We start from the raw sequence: 21239 nt of genomic DNA, 5'->3' as shown, positions 1-21239 counted from the left end.
TCTAAGGTTTGAGAAACATTATGCTCTGGATAATTCAGACCCTTTTCCAAGATGTTCCCCAAGCAAGAATCAATTGATCTCCCCCACTCTTACCCATGAGCTCTGAGCCTACGCTTCTCTTTGACAATTCTTGGCCACAGTTAAGAAGAGGATGGGGAGGATGAGCCCTAGCTTAGCAGTGATTCCACCTAACATGTTTCAAGTGAAGAATAAGAGTCCCTTTTTCTCACAAATGCAGGAACTGATTCAAAGTCGAGTTCTGCTCCAAATGGCTGAGCAATGGCCAGAGGGTCATTCTCCAGGAGGATGAGAAGTGAACAATGCACCAAAACCATCCAAGCTGATCCCTGCTTCTTGATCCACTTCTAACCCTCACTTAATCCTGAGAAAGCCCCTGCCACCTATTTTCTAGATACACGAAACACGACCCCCCACAACACCCACTAGAAAGAACCAATTGTTTCAGAATCCTTAAGAAAACAGAACACAGAAAGAAAATGGTTACAAAAATAGATGTATATTTGTTAGAATAAAAAAAAAAGCCCAATCAAGAATGAACTCTGGGGCACTTGTATGATCCTCACTGGTGCATGTGTCACTTAAAAGATGATAGAAGCAGCTGTGTGAATGGCTGAAGAATATGGACATTTCCCTTGGTCATGGTATCCCCCCAACCAGATATCAAAGTCTTAGCTCTCTCCCAGGGTCATTGGTGGCAACCATGAATGGCTGGTCTGTGTAAACTATTAGCCCTGGGCCTGCCTGGCTGTCTTTCCTGTCCTTTGCCTACCAGCAGAACCTACAGTCATTGTTTAGCTGCAAGAGCTACATATCCTCAACGCTCCATTTATAGGCAAGTTCATCAACAGCTTTCTTGCCAGCAAGTCGGGAAAAACGCTTCTCCTCAAAGCCATTGGACCTGAAAGTAGAAGAAAGACCACAGTAACCAACAGCACGCATTAGGTGTAGAGACCTGTACAGGCCATTCTAGTGGAAAACCCACAGAAAAGGAAAAAATATATTCTGACCTCTTAAAGGACCTTATCATTTAAGGGGAAAACATAGAACAGACACATGCAACACATAAGCACACATTTAAAAAAATACATGATTCAACTGTTGTAGAGAAACCTATAAATACATGACATGTGGAAAATTTGAAGTGATTAAAATGAAGTAAGGTTGGTAAAAGAAAGCTCTAGGTGGGTGAGCTTTAATGCCTGCATCTCTCCATTCCAACCATCAGTATATTCAGTGCACCTCTTTTTCTGTGTCACATATATGGTAATGAAGGGACTTTGTAATGTTTAATTATGATGGGCCTGAAGTTGACAGGAAATAGAATAAAGGACAGATAGAAAGAAGGATGAATAACCAGAGAAAAGTAAGTATGAGAGATTTAGGAACAAGTGAAAACTTGGAACAGAAGGGAATCTATTGGGAAAGTGAAAATAAGCTGGACACTAATGGAGAGCTAATTCAGGGAGATTTCTGAGCTTAAAAGCTAAAGGGAAAAGAGCAATAGCTCAGGTTGTGAGGGGATCTAAATAACTCAAGAAATATGCCTATAGAATCACCCAGAAAGGGTCTTTCTTCCTTAGTGTCTAGTGGAGAAAAGAGAAGTAACTGTCACTGTCCCAGGAACAGGAAGAGCTAAGAAGCTAGGATGGCTAAAGGCAGGGGGAAAACAAACTCTGAGACCATGCTGCATAACTGTCACTTGTCTATCTTTGTGTGTTTCGTGCTCTAAATTCCTCCTCTCATACCTGTAGTAAGTCCTTGCTTAACCTTTGAACTGGTGGCTAAGCAAAATGTCCCTCACTACAAAGACCAACATGGCCATGACTGAAAAAGAGGCTCTTCCCAAATCTTTGGCTAGTGGCAGGAAAATGCCAGAAAGCATTGCAGATGAGCATCAGACACAGCAGGCATAAGATCTGTAGTTCTCTTCATGTTTCACCAAAGAACAGCAGTGTTTAGGAGAAGAAAGAAGGATGTATTCCAAGACTAATGATAATTTTGAAAGCTGGATGTAGAAAGCAGGTACTGTTGGGAGGGAGAGAGGGAAGGAGGGAAGGAGGAAAGGAAGGAAGGAAGGGAGGGAGGGAAGGAGGGAGAGAGGGAGGGAGGAAAGAAGGGTGGAAGGAAGGAGGAAGGAAGGAAGGAAGGAAGGGAGGGAGGGAGGGAGGGAGGGAGGGAGGAAGAAAAGAAGGGTGGAAGGAAGGAAAGAAGGAAGGGAGGAAGGGAGGGAGGAAGGGAGGGGGGAGGGAAAAGAAAGAAAAAGGAAGGAAGGGGTGATAGAAAAAGACAGAGATTTTTTAAAGTACTATGTGCTAAGCACCTGGGATATAAACGTGTAGCTGGAACAGAGTATGAGACAGGGTGCACTAAAAGATGACACATAGGGACAGGACCTATGTAGAAAAATTCCAGATGAGGAAACTCCCTCTACCAATGCAGGATGGCATCTTCTCTGCAATTTACATTCTTGAGAGTTGCCTAGAGCCCTGAAAGGTTCATTTAAGTGACTTGCTCAGGGTCACACAGTATCTATCTACCCCAAGTTTTTCAGGCTTCAAGGCTAGCTCTATCCATTTTGCTACAGACTCTCTCAAAAAAGACAAAGCCAGTTAAGCTACATAGCAGGAAAAACACAGACAACCTAGTGGGCACTGAAAAATCCACACATAGGTTTACCTGTCCACACCATCCCAGCGATACCCAGGCCAAATATTGAATCTGTTGAGGGGAGGTGCAGGGCCACTGTAACGAGGTTTTTCTAAAGATAAAAAAAGAGAGGACTCAGTCACAATTTCATTCCAACCCCCAAGAGCTGTTACCAATAGTGAAGAAAAACAACATCTCATTTATAAAATACTTTAAGGTTTAACAAGCCATTTCCCTCAGCTCTGTGAGATAGTTAGGCAGGGCAAGTTTTATAATACTGAAGCTCAGCAAGGATATACCCAGGGTTACACAGCTACTGAGTTCTAGGGCTAGAATTCAAACTCAGGTCTGACTCCAAACTCCCAGGGTTCCTTTCATGAAACATGCAGCCTTTCCAACAAAGAAAACATTTCTGTGCGGAAATCTGTCTAATGGAACCCACATGATGAGACCTCCTAGGCTAGAGACCAAACATATCAAAGGAGATAACTTCAAGTCATGTCACCTCTGTCTGTGCAAAACCATCATTGGTAACCAATCAATAGTTAGGTCTACAACTGCCCTTTAAGAATGAGGACACAGCACTGACAGTCTTGGCTCCCACTGCTCTGAAATGATTGTTATCACATAATCTGTTCTCTGCTCTTTCCCCTCCTCACCCTTCTTGTCTTTGTTCTCCTTGGCCTTATTCTTCTTAATGAAGTTGGCCATGGGGTCACCCTCTCTCTCCTGCTCTCTGAGCATTTGATCCAGGTCCTCATCATTGATGTAGCGGGCCAACGGCTTCTGCATCTCCTTTATTGCATCCTCCACATTTTGCTGCTGCTGCCGGCTCTGGGCAAGGCTGAATAAAGAAAAGCAAGAAACTCTCGTAGACTGTCTACCATTCCTGATCCTAAATGAGAATGGAAATACCCTACTCTACTAGGAGCATGTCCTAACAACCAATGAAATTCAAAATGCTGTTTTGTTCCCAACATCCAGGAAGATAAGAGATGCAGCTGCCACTAATCCACCTGTCAGCACAGTGGTAAAACTGGCTCTGTTCAGTCTCTACAGTGTAACCCAAAGCTCAGATACTTTCAGTGTTTCTCTTACCCTTTTCCCCACTGAGCATATTGCTCATTTTTCTCTGACTCCTCCTCTTCTTTTCGCCGTTGCTCTAATCGTTCCAGCTTCAGGTCCCTCTTGCGGCCAGACTTATCTCGAAAAACGGTTTCAGCATTTTGGAATTCAGCTACAAAAGATGCAAAGAATAATCTCAAAGGTTTTTTTTCCTTTTTAATCTAAACAAGCTTCCAAATCAAAACTTCTTGCAGAATTGTGAAGACAGGAAAGGTGTCCTAAGTTTAAAAGGGAAAAATAACAGCTCAGGGCCCTGAAGCTAGAGAGGAAATAACTTTATAGCTGGACCACAGACTACCACCCAAGCTACAGATCTTTGTCAGCTACAGACCTAGGAAATTATATCATGGAAAAGAAGTAAAAGAATTACTTGGACCCAATGAATGGTTCAAATAATGTAATAAAAAAATCCTACATCAGTTAACAGACCAAAAGAGGACTAAGAAGCTTCATGAGCTTGGATTAGCCTACTGGTCTCCAAGTTTTTACCTTCCAAATGTTTGGTTTCTTGGTCCTGCCTCCTGAGCTCCTGCTGCTCTCTCCTTACATCAGACACCAACCCAGTTTTGGCCCCAGAAAACATCTGCGTGGCCTGTGCAATTGAAAGGGGGTACCACAAATGAATGAGACAGCATACCTCCCCAACAGGTACATACTAGAGGGACTCAAACACTAATAGTTGTAGTTTAACTAGATTATCTATAATGACTAGGGAACAAGTGCTCTGGGAAAGGAATATGTTAGCTTTTATTTTATACTCTCAATACAGATCATAGGATAAACAAAGTAAGAAAAGAGGATGAAGAAAACCCAAAAATGAAAGCTTTTGTGGAGAACTAATGATTTTGCCAGTTTTAAGAGGAGACAGAATCTTAAACTAAGCTACCAGCTCACTAAAGACAATACTAAAAAGGCAATACTAAACAGCAGCAGTTCTCATTTACCAAGGACTAAACTTATTATCTGGAAAAGGGACTTAAGTTCACTTTTATGAAGCAGGTCAGAAACCTTATCATGAACTAAAAGAGTTTACACTGCTACAATACTCCACTTACAACAATAAACCCCAACATTCATGGTCCTGTGCACTGTGACAATACAATCACAAATGATGTGGTCATTTACAAACTTTTATCAGACATTGTTTCAAGATGGCAAAATGACTCAAAAATCAAATGTAAGGTAATTGCTGACACCCTTCAGCAGCACACTTAATTTGCACAATATTGACTGCTTCAAGAATTAAGGAACAGAGATGAAATTTCAGTGATTCAATCAAAAGAAATGCTTTATTTAATTCATTCAAACAGATGGTTTGAGCTTCTTGGTCTATGTAGCCATGTAAAGTACAGGGCCAGAGGAGAGCTCCAAAAGCTCCAGGTTGATGCTATTACTTAGAAAGAAAAGCAAGCTATACATAATAGAGACCTGCAGTCTTATGGACAATCCTCTTTTTCACTCCACTGTGTATTTGTTAAATGCAGAAAAAAAAAAGCCCTAATAATTAATCAAAATAAAGTACAGGGCCAGATCTCCTCCTAGAAGCAATAAAATTCTCCAGAAAGAAATCCCCCACACCCCTGGGCCACGTTAAAATCTGCCAGATTTTGCTCTTTTTAAACAAAGTGTAATAAATTCCTCTTAGCATTTACCCAACTCTCCCCACTCCAAAATTACTTTACACGTACTTTGCATTTATTCATCAGCCAGGCAACAAGCGTTTGTTAAGCCCCTATTACACGCTGGTCACTGTGTCAGGGGGCAGGGTTGTAGACGCAAAGAGTGAAACCACCCCTACTTGCGATGAGTGACAAGTACATATAAAAATAAGCACAGCTTAAATATAAAGTTAATGAATGCAACCATAAAAGTAGTTGAAAGCAAGGTGGTCTGGGACAGTGGGCACTAGCGGTTGAGGGAATCATGAAAGATTTCACGCAGAAGATGGTGCTTCAGCTGAATCTTAAAGGAAAAGAGGGATACACTGAGGCAGGGGCAAGGAAGGAGTGCATTCCAGGCATGCAGGACAGAGAGTACAAAGGCATGGTACAGGGAGCTGGAATCCCATTGGTAAGCAACAGAGAGCAACAGTTTGTTTGAAACGCAGAGTGTAGAAGGAGGAGTACTGTATGATGAGGCTGGAAAGATGGACTGGGATCACGTTGTGAAGGGTTTTAAAAGTTAAAAGGGAATTAATTTTATATTTTATCTTGGCAAGAAGAAGCCATTGGAATTGATTAAGGAATTAACAATTAAAGAATTAAGCATTTCTTAAGCACCTACCATGTGCCAGGCATTGTGCTAAGCACTTAATAAATATTATTTCCTTTGAACCTGACAACAACCCTGAGAGACAGGTGCTATTATTATCTCCATTTTACAGTTGAGGAAACTAAGGCAGAGCTAAATGACTTGCCCAGAATCACAGAGTTAGTACATGTCTGAGGCTAGATTTGAATTCAGGTCTTCCTGACTCCAGAAGCTAGTCCTCTACCCACTGCCCCACCTAGGTGCCTCATAACTAGGGGAGTTGAATGGTCAGAGCTTTACTTAAGAAACATTACTTTGGCAACACTAGGATGGACTAGAGTGGGGAGAGACTTGAGGTAGGGAGGTCAGTTAAAAGGCCACTATGATAATCTAAATGATGGTGGCTGTGGGAATAAAGAGAAGAGGGCAGATGCAACATATGTGAAGGTAGAAACAACAAGAGTTAGCCATTGACTGAATATACGTGAGGAAAGAAAAATGAGACGTTGAGTTACTGATGAACTTTGGGGACTGAAAGGATAGTGGTGTCATTGGCAGAATGGGAAAATCTGAAAGAGGTTAAGGGTGTAAAGGAAAAGCAAATCAATTTCATTTTAGACATGCTGATTTAAGATATCTCTCAGATACCCAGTCTGAAATAGTGCTTGGTTATATGGGATTGAAAGTCCAGGACATGATGCTGAGTGAAAGGAGCAGAACCAGGAGAACTTTATGCACAGCAACAACCACAGTGGGTGAGAGATTTTCTGGTAGACTTAGATTTTTGTAATAACACAAGAACTTCTTACCAAAAAAAAAAAAAAAAAATCCCAATGGAGGATCTCAAGGCAAAATGCCTGTCACACTCAGAGAGAGAAATATGGAAGTCACTCACATATTGTAGCAGATCATGTTTGTGTATGTGTATGTGTTTGTGTATCATGTTCTGATTTGTTATACGATTTCTTTCATTTATCTTAGTCTGACTACATAGCATGACTATAGTGAAAATATACTCAATAGGAAAGTATATGTAGAATCTATACAGAATTGTATGCAGTCGTGGGGAGGGAGGGGGGTAGTGGGGAGTAGGTGGGGAGGGATAAAATCGCAATTGTATGGCAGTGATTGTTAAACATTACAAAATAAAAAAAAAAGAAAAAAAAAAAGAAAAAAAAAAAAAGAAAGTCCAGGACAAGACTGGGACTGACTCTGGGAGTCAGCTTCACAGAGATAAACCAGTGGGAGCTGATGAAGTTACCAAGGAAATGCAGAGGGAGAAGAGGGCTTCAGAAAAAAAAGAACCTTGAGGTACACTCAAAGACAGGGGGAGTGATACAGATGACAAGATAGCAAAAGACACTAAAAAGGAACGGGTTGACAGATAGGAGACAAACTAGGAGACAGTAGTGTCATGAAAAACCAGGAAGAGAATATACAGGAGGAAAAGGTATTCAACAGAATCAAACAGAACAGAGAGATCATGAAGGATGAGGACTGAGAAAAAAACTATCAGATATAATCATTAAGAAATCACGGGTAACTTAAGGAAGAGACATTTCAGTTGAACGACTAGGTCAGAAGCCAGACTGCAAAAGGTTGAAAAGGAGTGAGAGGAGAAGTGCAGGCATTTAGGGATAGATAGCTTTTTCAAAGAGTTTGGTTGAGAAATGGAAGAAAGACATAAGAATGACAGCTTGAGGGGAGGGCTGGGTCTAGTGAAGGTTTAAGGATGGAGGCAAATGGGCAAGTTTGAAGGCAGCTGAGGAGGAATCAGCTGATAAAGAAAGTTGAAGAGTCAAGAGAAATGACTGAGGGTACAATCTGCTAGAGAAGAAAACAAACGCGTACGTGCACTTGCTCTGGCCAGGAGAAGGGCTAACTCTTTGTCAGAGACTGGACAAAAATGGCACATGATGTTAAGGACTTTTGAGATGAAAAAATGGGACAAGAGGGAACTCACATCAAATGGTCTCAATTTTTTCAGTAAAGTAAGAAGCAAGGTCCTCAATGGAGAAAAGAATGAGGTCTAGTAAGCTCAAGAAGGGAAGAGAAGGTTTGGAATAGTTTTTGTAGGGACTGAGTTAGGCAGTCTGTTAGGAAGGAATACTAAGACTTCCTTACTGCAGTGAGGTCACAGTTGTGGTCGGATAATTTGAATTTGAAATGTGCCTAGTCCTTGTGAGGGTGAGACTTCCTACAGCTTCATGAACCAGCTCACAAGGAGAAGCAGAGGAAGTGGACAGTGGTAGTAATCCAGTGCTGAGGTCTGGCAAGAGAAGAGTACCCACAGGACAAGTGGGCAAGAGATTCAGGAGGAGGAGACAGGTTAGTGTTGAAATGGAGAGACAGGAAAATGAAGTCAGAACAAAAGTAATGGCCTAAGACAGTACTGAGGTGTGAAAGGAATGAAGAATGGGTGTAAGAAGAAGGCTGCATGTGGAAAGGTAAAATGATAGGAGATTATGGTCAGATAGGAGACTGCCATTGTTTCTAATTAGGGAAGTGGTACCCTTTTGGGTACTGCCTCAGGTGCAGTGATGAAATAAGTTATGACACCTAAGGAAGATGAGGAAATATGAGTGCGTAGGAAGCCTGAGGGACCATCTACATGAATTTTAATGTCCCTTAGCAGAAAGGCATTGAACTGTTTCCCCCCAGTACTTTGAAAGGAGGGACAATTTCCATTTTTGTCCTTCTTTCCCCAGCACCTGGCAAGTAAGTGGGCACATATATGCTTGGCATATGGTAGGCATTTAATAAATGCTTGCTGAATGTCACTGAATTCTTTGGATAAAACTCCTTTACTATAATCCAATTTTATCATATTCAGGCTCTGTCTGGCTCTTTAGCACACCAAGGCCCTGTCTGAGCTGGAGAGTCCTTGAGTTTCTGGAATTAACAGAAACTAGGTTTTCCAAAGATCCTTCATATGTTAGGCACCAGTCTTCAGGCTCTAGAAACTAAATTCTATAAATCAGCAACTAACGACCATACTTTGGTCATGAGAAAAAAAAAGTAGCTTTTTGGGCTCCCTAAAATTAGGATGACAGATCTAAGAGGGTATAGATGCAGAAGATACTTGGGAAAACTGGATATATACAAGCTCACCTTTTTGGGCTGGGTTAAGATGAGCCTTGCCATTAGGTAAGACTTACTAAAATGACCTCTAAAGATCCTTCCTGTCTAAGAATTCTTCTTTCAGACAGTAAATAAACAAACATTTATTGAGCAAATCTACAATGTGAAATATATAATGCTGGGTACTGAGGGAGGCATGGGGATAACTAAAGGGGCCTTGTTCTCAAGGAATTAACAATCTAGTCTTATACCTTCAAGGGCTCTCTCTACTGGCTGCATTTTTTTAGGTTGTCATCTAAGTGGCCTGGATGAAGCCCTCTGAATAGAGAGGGGTGTGACTGATCTCCAGAAACACCCACCTTTGCTCCAGGAGGCTGACTCCTTCGAGGAGGAGACAGATCTGAATCAGAAGATCTGTTTTTCTGCTTCCTTCTTGGTGGGGAAAGGTCTGAATCAGAGTCTTGTTTCTGCTTGTTCCGTGGAGGAGATAGGTCTGAATCAGAAGACTGCTGGTTGCTTTTCCCAGGAAGAGAAGAATATCTATCGTGCCTCTGGTGTTTCTTGGTTGAAGGGTTTGTCTGAGATTTCCTATGGCTAGGAGAAGAGTCTAGAAATTAAGGAAGAAACACTTTAATCACTTCAGAATAATTCAGAAATAAATTTTTCTTCATCTGGATTGTGCTTTCAGATCAGTTAAAAGTCCTTCTCTAAGAATGTTTGACACAATGATATTACACTTTCTATAGGGGAACTGTAATTGATGTGAATGCCCAATCCACATAAAACATGAAGGGAAAAAAGACATGAGTGTTTCCAAGACAACTGAAAGAAGGGAGTCATGACTCTGATGTATGTTTCTAAATCTATGACAACTATGTTAAATGCCAAGGTTCCCTAGTCAGGGTAGAGGTTTTCCCATCAGTAGAATGGAGAGAACAATGCTAACCTTTTTCCTTAGAGTATTATGAATGTTATGGATTCCTAGATAATGGCTTTGAGATTCCTAGGACTAAGGAATCGAAACAGTTCAAAGCACTTTAAGTCAGAGGCTGAAACCAGTGCGTAGGCATGGGGGAAGAGTTAGCAGTTTCCCTGCACAGGATTAAATCTCATTCCTTTGCCACAAATGCCACTCTGAAGAAGACTGAATGCACAATAAATTTCCCAGGGTTTTGATTCTGGGAACTAATATTCTTTAGTTTCCAGGTATTCAAATCTCATTACTAAAGGTTATGGACTCTTAAGGCAATGAATAAAGTCCTTGTCCTCAAAGAGGTTCTAATCTGGTATTAAACAAGGTACTACCCCTTCAAGGACTTTCTCTAGGGGTGTTTTTAAGTAGGTAGATAGGTGATCTAGAGGAGCCACACTTCAGGAAGAGAAGGGACGATCTGAATCCTGAAATAGTCACCTTTCCTGAAGGTCTCCTGACTCCAGTCTCACATCATCAACCGCCCACTGGACATCTCAAATTCAATGTGTCCCAAACAGAACTCATTCTTTACCACCCCCCAACACACACCACTTACCAATGTCCCTACTTCTTACTATCCAGGACACCACCATCCTCCCAGTCACCCAAATGGGTAACCTCAGCGTCATCTACTGCTCACTCACACTAAGCCCATATATTCAATCTGCTGCTAAGTCTTGTCATTTCTATCTCCACAACATGGCAAACATATGCCTTCTTCTCTCCTCTGACACTGGCACCACACTGTCATGGACCCTCATCACCTCCCACTTGGACTACTGCAGCAGCCTTCTAACCACTTCAACCACTTCAAGTCTCTCTCCATTCCAGTCCATCTTTCACTCAGTTACCAGAGTCATCTTCCTAAAATACAGATCTGACCATGTCACACACCCCCATCTACTCAATAAACTACAGTGATTTCCTATTATTTCCAGAATCATATATAAAATACTCTATGTGGCTTTCAAGGTCTTTCAGAATCTGACTCCCTTTCTTACCTTTCCAGTCTTCTTATGCTTTGCTCCCCTCAATATGTTCTACTACCCAACAACCTAGACTTTCTTGCTACTTTTCAACACAACTTTCCATCTCCTGACTTTGTAACTGCTCACCTCCAGCCCTCTCTCTCATTTCTATCACAAGGCTTCCTTCAAGACTCAGCTTTAAAAACCACCTGCTACAAAAGGTCCTCCCCAGCAGCCCCTTCCCTCCCTACTAGTACCTCCCCTTTGTCTCCCATTAAAATGTGACCTCCCTGAGGGTAAGGCCTGTGTTTTTGTTTCCCCAGTGCTTAGTTCAAGGGCTAGCTTAATAAATGTTGTGGACTGACCAAACAAACAAAAAGCCCAAGAGAAAGTTTAGAACAGGAGGCACTCACCTTTGGAGTCATGCTCCTGTTTCCCTGGCCCAGGAGAGGCAGGTGATCGATTTTTATGTTGAGAAGATTCATCCCCATGTCTACTGCTCTTCTCCTTCAGACCAAGAGAGGACTTGGCAGGGGCTTTACTAGACAGTGAATGACAAGGCTTAGTAGCTAAATCTGGGAGGTTAGGATGGACCCTTCTAGGTGGTGAAGAGTCTGGGGAGTCATGACGGGTCCTCCTGGGAGGAGAGGAGTCTGGGGAGTCATGACGGGTCCTTCTGGGAGGTGAGGAGTCTGGGGAGTCATGACGGATCCTCCTGGGAGGTGAGGAGTCTGGGGAGTCATAACAGGTCCTCCTGGGAGATGAGGAGTCTGGGGAGTCATGACGGGTCCTCCTGGGAGGAGAGGAGTCTGGGGAGTCATGACGGGTCCTCCTGGGAGGAGAGGAGTCTGGGGAGTCATGACGGGTCCTCCTGGGAGGTGAGGAGTCTGGGGAGTCATGACGGGTCCTCCTGGGAGGTGAGGAGTCTGGGGAGTCATGACGGGTCCTCCTGGGAGGAGAGGAATCTGGGGAGTCATGACGGGTCCTCCTGGGAGGTGAAGAATCTGGGGAATCATGACGGGTCCTCCTGGGCGGTAAGGAGTCCGGGGAGTCGTGACGGGTCCTCCTGGGAGGTGAGGAGTCTGAGGAGTTGTGACGAGCCCTCCTGGGTGGGGATAGGTCTTGTTTTTGTTCTAAATACAAAGCATAAAGTCAGCACTACACAGATTCCTGGGCTCCAAAACACTAGCTAGAATTCCCCTAAAGTAGTTATCTCCAAACTGCCCCAAAAATCTGAAGGATCAATGTAATTGTATTGCTCAAGGACAGTGAACCAGCACCCAAGATGGCAAAAGTAAATTGAAAATTTTCTCAAGGACAGTAAGAAAACCACTGTAGCACGAGCTAGGTGGGTTGGACTGGGTGTTTCAATGGCTCTGCTCAACAACTCCTCTTCTTTCTACCATCCACCAAGTTATGTCATAGTTAATACACTACAAAAATTGCATAGTCTTTTACTCTAGTGAATAAATTCATTTTAGACTCCATCCATCAGAATAGAAATCTATGACACCAAGTGAAAGCTAGAGGCAGCTGTGCTTTCTGAAGTTTTGTTCTCCACAATCTCCTTAAGGAAGTCTTAAAGCAGCTGCTCTTGGGCTTCCCAGAATGGCACACACAGAAACAAACTGTTTCCCATTTCTCCTCTTCCCCAACCTCTACCAAGAAGAACAAGGCTGCCTCTCACACAGTCCCGACCTTTAGATCTGCCCTGTAACTTGGCACTCACTCACCTCCCAAGAGTTTCCACTTGTTACTGGTCCGGAATGCCTCCATTTGTTTCACTTCTTCTGGACGTTCATCAATGAATTCAGCCACCTAGAAAGATATAGGAGGCTTGAGCAGCCCGGAAGATCCCACTCCAGAGCCAAAAGTGACTTGGAAAGATTAAAGTGAGAACATCTATCTCCACCCCTAATACATGTAACTGTGAGAAAGTCTTCCCTCCTCAGGATTTACTGTTTCCTCTGGTTCCATAAACAACCTGCCACTGCCCTAGTTTAATTACAAACCCTCCACTGCCTAATGAAGTATCAAAAAAAGAAAAAGAAAAAAAAGGCAATTTGTTCCATCACAAGTCTTTTCTAACAATCTGTCAAGTTTCACATCATCTATTTCTGAACTAAAAGATAAATATAATTTGGTCTTTCCTTGTCTACCCAGCCTGAGGGTCCAGAAGGCTCTCTAGACTGTCACCACTGGTTAAAGTATAGGAAAGTAGACCAAATCCTGTCCAACATATATCCTTCATTTTAAAAAACAAACATTAAACATTGTTTTTACATGTAACTGGGGAAAATATTCATAAAAAATAATTTTTTTTTTTAAAAAAGGAAGAGATCAGATGGCCACTTTGGTTTAAGTATAACTTGGACCAGGTGGTCTTCTTAGTCCCTTGCACCTCTAAAATACATATTGTGCTCCAAACTATTATTTGAATCCCACACCTAGCTACAGTTCAATTCAAAGCAAGAGACACTGGCTAAACACCTGTTCTGACCAAGGAACAGTGTGAGCTAGTGGATCCACCAACATGAAACTCCTAACAACATCCAACTACCTTTCTCCTCTGTTCCAAAACTGTAGTGGCTCTTTATTGCCTCTACAATAAAATACAAACTTCTGCATCGAAAGTCCTTTATCATCTGGCTTTGTTTGTTAACGTCACTCTCTCATTCACCCTTTGTCCCAGCCAAACTGACTTATTCACTATTCCCATACAAGGCACTACATCTCCTATCCCCATGCCTTTGAATGAGCTGTCCCTCCCCCCTGGAACTCTTATCTCTACCTGGACAAATCCCAAGCTTCCTTCAAGTTTTAGCTCAAGGGTCACCTTCCGGAAGAGGCTTCTGCTGATCCTCTCAACTGTTAATGTTATTCCCAATGGAAATTATTTATATTTACTATGTATCTATTTATTTGTATTAGTGTTGCTTGTTACCCCCAAAAATGCTCTCCCCCAATCACAATACTTAAGCTCCTTAAAGGCAGGAAGGAACAGTTTCCTTTCTGTCTTTGTATGCCCAGAACCTAGCCTGGTACCTGGCACATAGGGAGCCTTTAATAAATGTCTGCCGGCTTGTTTACTTGCTTGATGAATGAATGAATGAATGAATGAATGAACAGAGGCATCAAGCTATTAAGTGGTAAGAGGAGAGCAAAAGTTTCTTTAGAGTTGTTATGCATGTTTTCTTACATTTTTCAGTGGAGAATTGCAAACATAAACTAAATACAGTTTTGGCTGAGCAAAAACACACACTTGGAAAGTCACTCCCTCTGTGTGATTGCTTCCTCACTATTAGGAGGATGATGCTCCTAATGAAATGAGTATAGCACAACTATTAATTAACATTTTGTTACAATTTTAAGCAAAGCATCATTGCTTCTCTGTTCCCACCACTTTCCATTCACCCATAGCATTAAGAGTTGGGGTCCACTTAATGCCTGACCTTGGGGAAGTCGATCAATTTCTCTGAACCGATATTGTCTCGTCTATAAAATGAGGTTAGACAAGACAATCTCCAAAGTTCTTTCTAAGCTCTAAATTCTGTGATCTTATAACCAAATGAAAGGAATCTGCTTGAAGCAAACACAAGTTCCTAAGCGCGTATTACTCCCAAACTTACCACAGGCAAATCTCCCTCCTCTTCCTCTTCTTCTTTTTCTAACTTAGTAGAAATATTTGCCCAGCTCACATCATCATCCACAATCCTCATCCTACAGAAAATAGTCAGAAAAAAGAACTATTTTCAAGATGAGAACCAACAACATTCTAGGAGACCCAAACAGTTGCTCAGAAATAAGTCAGAGAGAGGCATGAGCAGACAGAGAGAAGCCCCATTTAGTTTGCCCTTTTCCTGCAAAGCCAACATCTCTAAGACTGAAGAATTTAGGAAAAGTTAACTTTGAAAAGTTACTCTGAAAGAGACTGGGAACAGGATGGAACACAAATCCCCAACCACAACCAGTGGGCTATCTCCTACTTCAAAGCCCAAAAGTTTGGATTCCCAGCCTGAAATCCTACCTCTGGGCCTAATTCCACTGCCGTGTTTTTCACTGGCCCCCTTGGTACTCTTCTCCCCAGGCCCACCCCCCAAACACCCCCTGCCCTTTAACTTCTGAAGCATTTCATCCCAAACTTCAGGTTGGATCCTCCCAGTTCACTCCTCAAGGTCTGGGAGGGAATGAGAGAAAAGGAGTGTATCCAGGGCTCAGGTCACTGAGGAGATACAAAGGGAGAGACAAGGAACTGAATTTGGTGACTAAGAGAGGGCAACATGGTCAACAGAGAGGAAACTGATCTGGCCCAGAAGCTGGGTTGATTTGAATGGGGCACATGGGTGTCAGGAAGGAAGAGGGTACAGAGGGGAGTAAATAGGGAGAACTGTGGGCTTGGAGAAGAGAGGGGACAAGGTGGGAAAGAGGGCCATCTACATAAGGCCAGAGCCTAAGCTCATGGGAAAAAGACAGTCAGATGAAAGGAATGACAAAGAGACAGTCACAGCCTTCAGCGCCAGGAGAGAGCACAGTTGTGATGGGGGGGACCAAGGAGCCAGGGCAGGAGGAAGGCCACAGCCTAGGGTCACTGGTGCTTGCCTAACTTTCCAGTTTCCACAGAGAGCACCAGCACCCTCCCAGGCACCCAGGCTCAAAGTGCTTTCTCACCACCTGCACATCCAATCCGGTACCAAGTCTCGTCTCTACCTTTACAGCTGCTCCTGTAGTTCCATCCTTTCAGTCTTGTCTGACTCTTCAGGACCCCATTCGGGGTTTTCTTGGCAAAGATAGTGGAGAGGTTTGCCAGTTCCTTCTCCAGCTCATTGTACAGATGAGGAAACTGAGGCAAACAGGGTTAAGGGACTTGCCCGGGGTCACTGGGCTAGGAAGACTCTGGGGCCGGATCTGAATTCAGGAAGGTGAGTCTTCCTGCCTCGAGGCCTGGCACTCTACCCACTGTGCCCCCCGCTGCCCCTTCTACCTTCACAACCTCTCTGCTTTCTGGCACCGCTGACAGGCCCCGTGTCCTTCCCACTCCCGGCCATCCTCCCTTGGGCTGTCAGTGATCTCCCCGAGGCTGCCCGGCTTCCCCTGGGGACACCCCCGCCTTCACCTTCTTTCTGTGCAGGGCGCCGTCTGACACGCGGCCCCCACCCCAGCCCTCCATAAAGCTCCGGGAAAGTCACGACCCGAGCCCCCCTTTCCTGTCTCCGTATTCCTGACACCCGGGCGCTGCCCCTCGCAGTGCCCCCGGCGCTCCGCCCGCGCCTCGCCAGTCTCCTCGCGGCAGCTCGGAGCTCGAGTTCCAGGAGGGCGCTCCCGGCTCGGCCCGGCTGTGCCCGGCGGCTCGGGCTGGGGCCCCCCCGGCGCTGGGCGCGGAGCCGGGCACCCCGTGCCGCCCAGGAGGCAGTGCGGGCGCTCTGGGGCGGAGGAGGCCGGGGCTGAGCGGCTCGGCCCGCGGACACACGGACACGCGGACACGCGGACACACACACACGGACACACACACACACGGACACACACACACACGGACACACACGGACACACAAACACACACACTCACACACACACTCCCCCTTGGCTCACCCTTTCCCTCCGGCACCCGTCGGCTTCGGCCGTTTCTTGCGGCGCTTACGACTAGGCTCCGACCCCGCATCGGCAGCTGCCTCGGGCCCCGACAAGTAACGCTTCAGATACTCAGCCTTGGAGAGCGGCGGGGCAGCCGCCATGGCAGCGGAGGAAGCGGAGGAGAACCGGAACCGAGCTACGGCGCGGCGCGGGACACAAACTTAACCGCAACGCCAAACGTTCCCGGCGGGCCTGCAGGGGGTGGAGCTAGGACTCCCGGGCAGCGCAGACAGAGCGAGGGGAGCATCTGATTGGTCCCTGGCTGTGGGCGTGGCCCCGCTCCTGCTCTTGCTCAGCCCGGGGAAGCGGGCGGGGCCACAACGGCCCCAGCAAAGCAGCGGCCCGGGGTTTGGGGGAGCGGGGCGGGGAGCGGGGCGGGGAGGAATACAAGGGGGGGGGGGGGGGCCGTGGGAAGAGAGACGTAGGGGAATGAAACCGGGGCAGTGGAGGGAGAAGGACGGCTGCCCCACGCCACGTGGGCGGGACTGGGTCCGTGGTAACGCCTTTCCCTCTATTACAGCTTTGTTTTGGAGTTCCGAATTCTGCCCCCCCTCTCGCCTCTGCCCCCGTCTGCCCGTCTTACGTGTGAAGTCACGCAGCATCATGTTGCCCCCAAAATAAACAAACGAAACGAACAAAGTGTGCTTCAGCCTGCACGGGAGTCCTCCGCTCTCCTTCCCCGGCGTGGGTAGCCCTGCCCGTCATGAGCCAGAGAGCACATATCGGGAGTCAGACATGATGAGTCTGCGGTGCCAGGTGGGCATCGAGCGTACGTGCCCTGTCGAAGGAACTGACCCAGTTACACGAACGAGGACAAGCAGGCAAAGCCTGTGGGCGCACATCTAAGCTAGCAACCATCAGACCAAGAAAGGCCTCTACATCACAAGTCATCGAGTTAGTGCCATGGCAGTTTTTGGAAGGGCCGTGGGAAAGCCAGCACCCTCCATGTGCCATGGGGGAGCTGTGAATTGGTCAGAAACTCTACTGGAAAGCAGTTTGTCCCCAGATGATGCCCCCAAAGTCACTACACTACACGCGTCCTTGGCACTACTAGGCCCATATTCCACATAGCTCCTCTATACACAAGAACATTCATAGCAGCTCTTGGTTGTGGCAAAGAAGTGGACACCAGGGCTGCCCACCGATTGAGGAACGACTGAACAAATTATGATATGAAAACAGAATGGAATATTGTGCCAGAAGAAACGACAAAAGGGATGGTTTCAGAGAAACAGAAGACTTCTTGAAGTGGTGCACAGTAAAGCCAGCGGAACCTGGGGAACAATATACATAATGTTGTGAAGAAAAGCAACTTTGAAAGACGTAAGGATGCTATTTAATGCGATGACCAACTATAATTTTGGAGGACTGATGTGATAAAGCATACTGCCCATTTCCTGAGATAATGAACTCAAGTTGTAGGAAAAGACTTTTTTGGATATGACTAATATGGGAACTTGTTTTAAACCGGCTGCGCAAATCTGTTACAAAGCCTTTGTTTTTTTATTTTTTATTTTTTCAGTTTGGGGGAGGGCAGAGGAGGAGCCAGGGACAAGATAGCCCATCAAAAAAGAAAAAGAGTCACTAGAATTTTTAAATGCACAGAAGAGAACAGTAGGAAAACAAGAAAAAAATCAGACAAGGCAGCTTTGAAATTGCATATTCAATCTATTATATTATTTAATTTTACATAATAGAGATCGTTTCATTTACAGTCCTCTTTTCTATTCTGCTATGTGCATAGCCTATTTTATTTGGTGTTTAAATTCCTAATTTTTCAAAATTAATCTTTTAAAATCAATTGCAGGGATGATGACTATGACATGGTTGAAGCCCTGGCAGTAAATGAGATTGCCAATGGAAAAAATGTGAAGATGAGAAGAGACCCTTGGGGAACCCCCATAATAAGGGGTAAAGGGCATCATCATCAATATCGTAAGTAGTGTTACATAGCATGTTAGGGTTTACAAAACTCTACAAATATCTTTACACAGTTGGAGATAGGTGCTGTTATGGTCATCATTCTGTCATTGTCAAGAGGAAAGAGCTGAGAGATTAAGTGACTTGTCTGGGGTTACACAGCTAATAAAGTGTTTGAGTAGGATTTGAGCTCAGCTCCAACACTAGCTCCTGAGGTTAGTAGCCAATGAAAAAGACCAAGAACAGCTTAGAAATGTAGGCTCTAAAACCAATAAAGCATACAGTAGAAGTGATTGGTCAACAGTATAAAAGGTGGCAAACAGGTCAAGGAGAATGAGAAATTGGTCAATCCACAAGTATTTATTAAGCCCTTACTGTATTAGGCACTGGGGATGCAAGTACAAAGAGTGAAACAGATCCTACTCATAATGAACTTAGATTCTAATGGAGAAGACAATTCCATATCAAAATACATAGTAAATAAATACAAATATATACAAAATAGTGGAATGTAAAGTACTTTAGGAAGGAGGGCACTAGCAATGAGAGGAATGCGGAAATACTTCATTTGAAGATGGTGCCTGAACAGCATCATAAAGGAAGGTAGACTACTTTGGGATGACCAAGACAAAGGCATGCAAAACGGAGTTAGAGTGTCATGTGTCAGGAACAGAGAGAAGGTCAGTTTGGCTGTTTCACAAAGTGCAGGATGGAGAGAAATGCCTAAGTAGGCTGGAAAGACAGGTTAGAGCCAGGAAGTGAAGGTCTTTGAAAGCTAAACAGAGTTTATCTTTTTATCCTTGAGGCACTAGGAAGACATTGAAGTTGGTTGAGTAGGGGAATCATGGTCAGATCTACATTTAAGGAAAACTATTTTGGTAGCAGCATGTAGGAGTGGGGAGACACTTGAAGCAGAGAGATTAATAAGGAGCTGTTACAGTAATCTAACTGCAAGGTGATAAAGGCCCGAACAAAGGTGGCAGCTCTGTGACTGGAGAGGTCAGAAAGAAAAGATATGAATATAGAATGGCACGATTTGGCAACTGATTGGATATGTGATATGTAAGAAAGTTCAGGACAAATGTCAAGATTTCAATCCAAGACACTGAAAGAATGGAGGTTTCCTTGACAGAAATAGCCAAGTTTGCAAGAGAGAAAGTTTGCAATGAAAAAACCAAGTTTAGTTTTAGACATGTTAGTCTCTGGAACATCCAGTTTGAAATATCTAACTGGCCTTTGGTATCAGGGACTGAAACTCAGTGGCTTAGAGACTAAAAGTGGATATAAATAAATCTGGGAGGTATCTGCCCAGAGATGGAACTATGGAAATGGAAAAATCCATGGAATTTATTGATAAAGAGCTCTTCAGTGACTTTTAGGAGAAAAAGGCTTAGGTAGAACCTATTCGGTAGAATAGTGCTGCAAGAAGACAAATTAACTAAGTGTACAAGAGCAAGCAGATGGTGCCATGAAGTAGAGGCACCCATTTCAAATGTGATTAGTGATAGGGAGAAAGGAGGGTAGCTGAATGGATGAAAAGGCTCAAGGAAAGGCTTTTGGTTCCTATGGGAGGACCTGTCTGTAAAATGAGGGGATTCAGTTAGATAATCTGCATGGCAATTCAACTGAATTAAAAGTTGAATTGAAAATAATTTGAAGATTTTTAGTTCAATATGATTCAACATTATATGGCAAGTGAAACGCTAATGTGTCCAGGGCACATTAAGAGCATACCACTTAGGACGAGGGAAGTGAGCATCCCACCCTATTCTAACCTGGTCAAAACACTTTTGGAATACAATGTTCAGTTCTAGACACAATTTATGAAGGACATGGATAAACTGGTGAGAAGTGCATAAAAAGGCCAGCTGGAATGGTGAAGTGTTTAAAGATCATGCCATATGAAGAAATAGAAGAACTTGGACTATTTGGTTCCAAGAATAATGATCTCATAGACTTAGAACTGCAAAGAACCTTGGAAGAAAGAAAACACAGCAGTCAGGCTATGTATCCCATCAGCCCCTCTGTATGTTAGCATACATTTATGGAAATTGTTGTGGATTTCATACTGAAAACTTTTTTTCCACTTGTGTCCAAAAAACTGTTTACAATCTAACTTGTACATGATGAATTACCAAGTTTTTAAAACCATCATGTCATCTTTTATTCCTCCTTGCAGAGACTGCAGCTATGAAGGAAGGTTGGTTACCTGTAGATCATTTCAAGCTCACACCTAGTCTAACTAGGTTGATTTGTTGTGTACCTGTTAATGCTTATTACTTTTAACCAATCAGATCTTTTGCTGCATAATGTTACTTAGGAAAAACTCTTCTGGTATGTTAACAGATGCACCTAATTAAAAATATATAAATTAGTCTAAGAAAAAACTTGGATTATGAGTTTTATGTCCTATGATGGAGTTTCACAAGATGAGGAGAGAACCTTGTTCTGGATTGCAGAGAGGTAGCAATAGAATTCCAAAGTCCAGTGACAGGATGTACAGTAGAAGCAATAATTATGTAAGACTTAAAAGCCAAAGAATTATTCTTCTGAGGTAAAGTGTTTTCAGAAGGCTGATTTGCATAATATACTGATGTGCAAGGTGGATAAATGGAGACCACTTGCAG

The 21239-nt window shown here is 43.8% G+C and overlaps 1 protein-coding gene and 1 long non-coding RNA gene across 3 annotated transcripts; one reads left to right on the top strand and one right to left on the bottom strand.

Moving 5' to 3' along the window:
• Window positions 1-498: 498 nt before the first annotated feature.
• BUD13 (BUD13 homolog) lies at window positions 499-16905 on the bottom strand. The gene is made up of 10 exons (XM_072611014.1): window positions 16651-16905; window positions 14694-14784; window positions 12798-12882; window positions 11478-12197; window positions 9483-9730; window positions 4282-4384; window positions 3766-3904; window positions 3327-3511; window positions 2698-2779; window positions 499-919 (listed from the first exon to the last, which is right to left on the bottom strand). The coding sequence occupies exons 1-10, from the start codon at window positions 16791-16793 to the stop codon at window positions 826-828; spliced, it is 1890 nt and encodes a 629-aa protein (XP_072467115.1). The 5' UTR covers window positions 16794-16905; the 3' UTR covers window positions 499-825.
• Window positions 16906-17106: 201 nt separating this feature from the next.
• Window positions 17107-20999, top strand: LOC140505235 (uncharacterized). Of its 2 annotated transcripts, XR_011967415.1 has the most exons (3): window positions 17107-18015; window positions 18500-18627; window positions 20421-20999. It is a non-coding gene; the product is annotated as an uncharacterized lncRNA (long non-coding RNA). The 2 variants fall into 2 exon arrangements; XR_011967414.1 differs by having other exon boundaries at window positions 18500-20999.
• The last annotated feature ends 240 nt before the right edge of the window (window positions 21000-21239 follow it).

The sequence above is a fragment of the Notamacropus eugenii genome, chromosome 5 (assembly GCF_028372415.1).
Source record: "Notamacropus eugenii isolate mMacEug1 chromosome 5, mMacEug1.pri_v2, whole genome shotgun sequence".
Classification (NCBI taxonomy): Eukaryota; Metazoa; Chordata; class Mammalia; order Diprotodontia; family Macropodidae; genus Notamacropus; species Notamacropus eugenii.
The sequence above is the reverse complement of the archived record's forward strand: the minus strand, read 5'-3'. Positions and strand labels throughout refer to the sequence as shown.

What these genes read in the sequence shown, in the direction of transcription:
- BUD13 (XM_072611014.1), bottom strand. Translation starts at nt 16,793, where the DNA reads ATGGCGGCTGCCCCGCCGCTCTCCAAGGCTGAGTATCTGAAGCGTTAC. An exon ending in GTCAGCCTCCTGGAGCAAAG is followed by an intron (nt 4,385 to 9,482) that starts GTGGGTGTTTCT and finishes TCAATTGCACAG; the next exon opens with GCCACGCAGATGTTTTCTGG. An exon ending in TATGCTCAGTGGGGAAAAGG is followed by an intron (nt 3,512 to 3,765) that starts GTAAGAGAAACA and finishes TTCTTTATTCAG; the next exon opens with CCTTGCCCAGAGCCGGCAGC.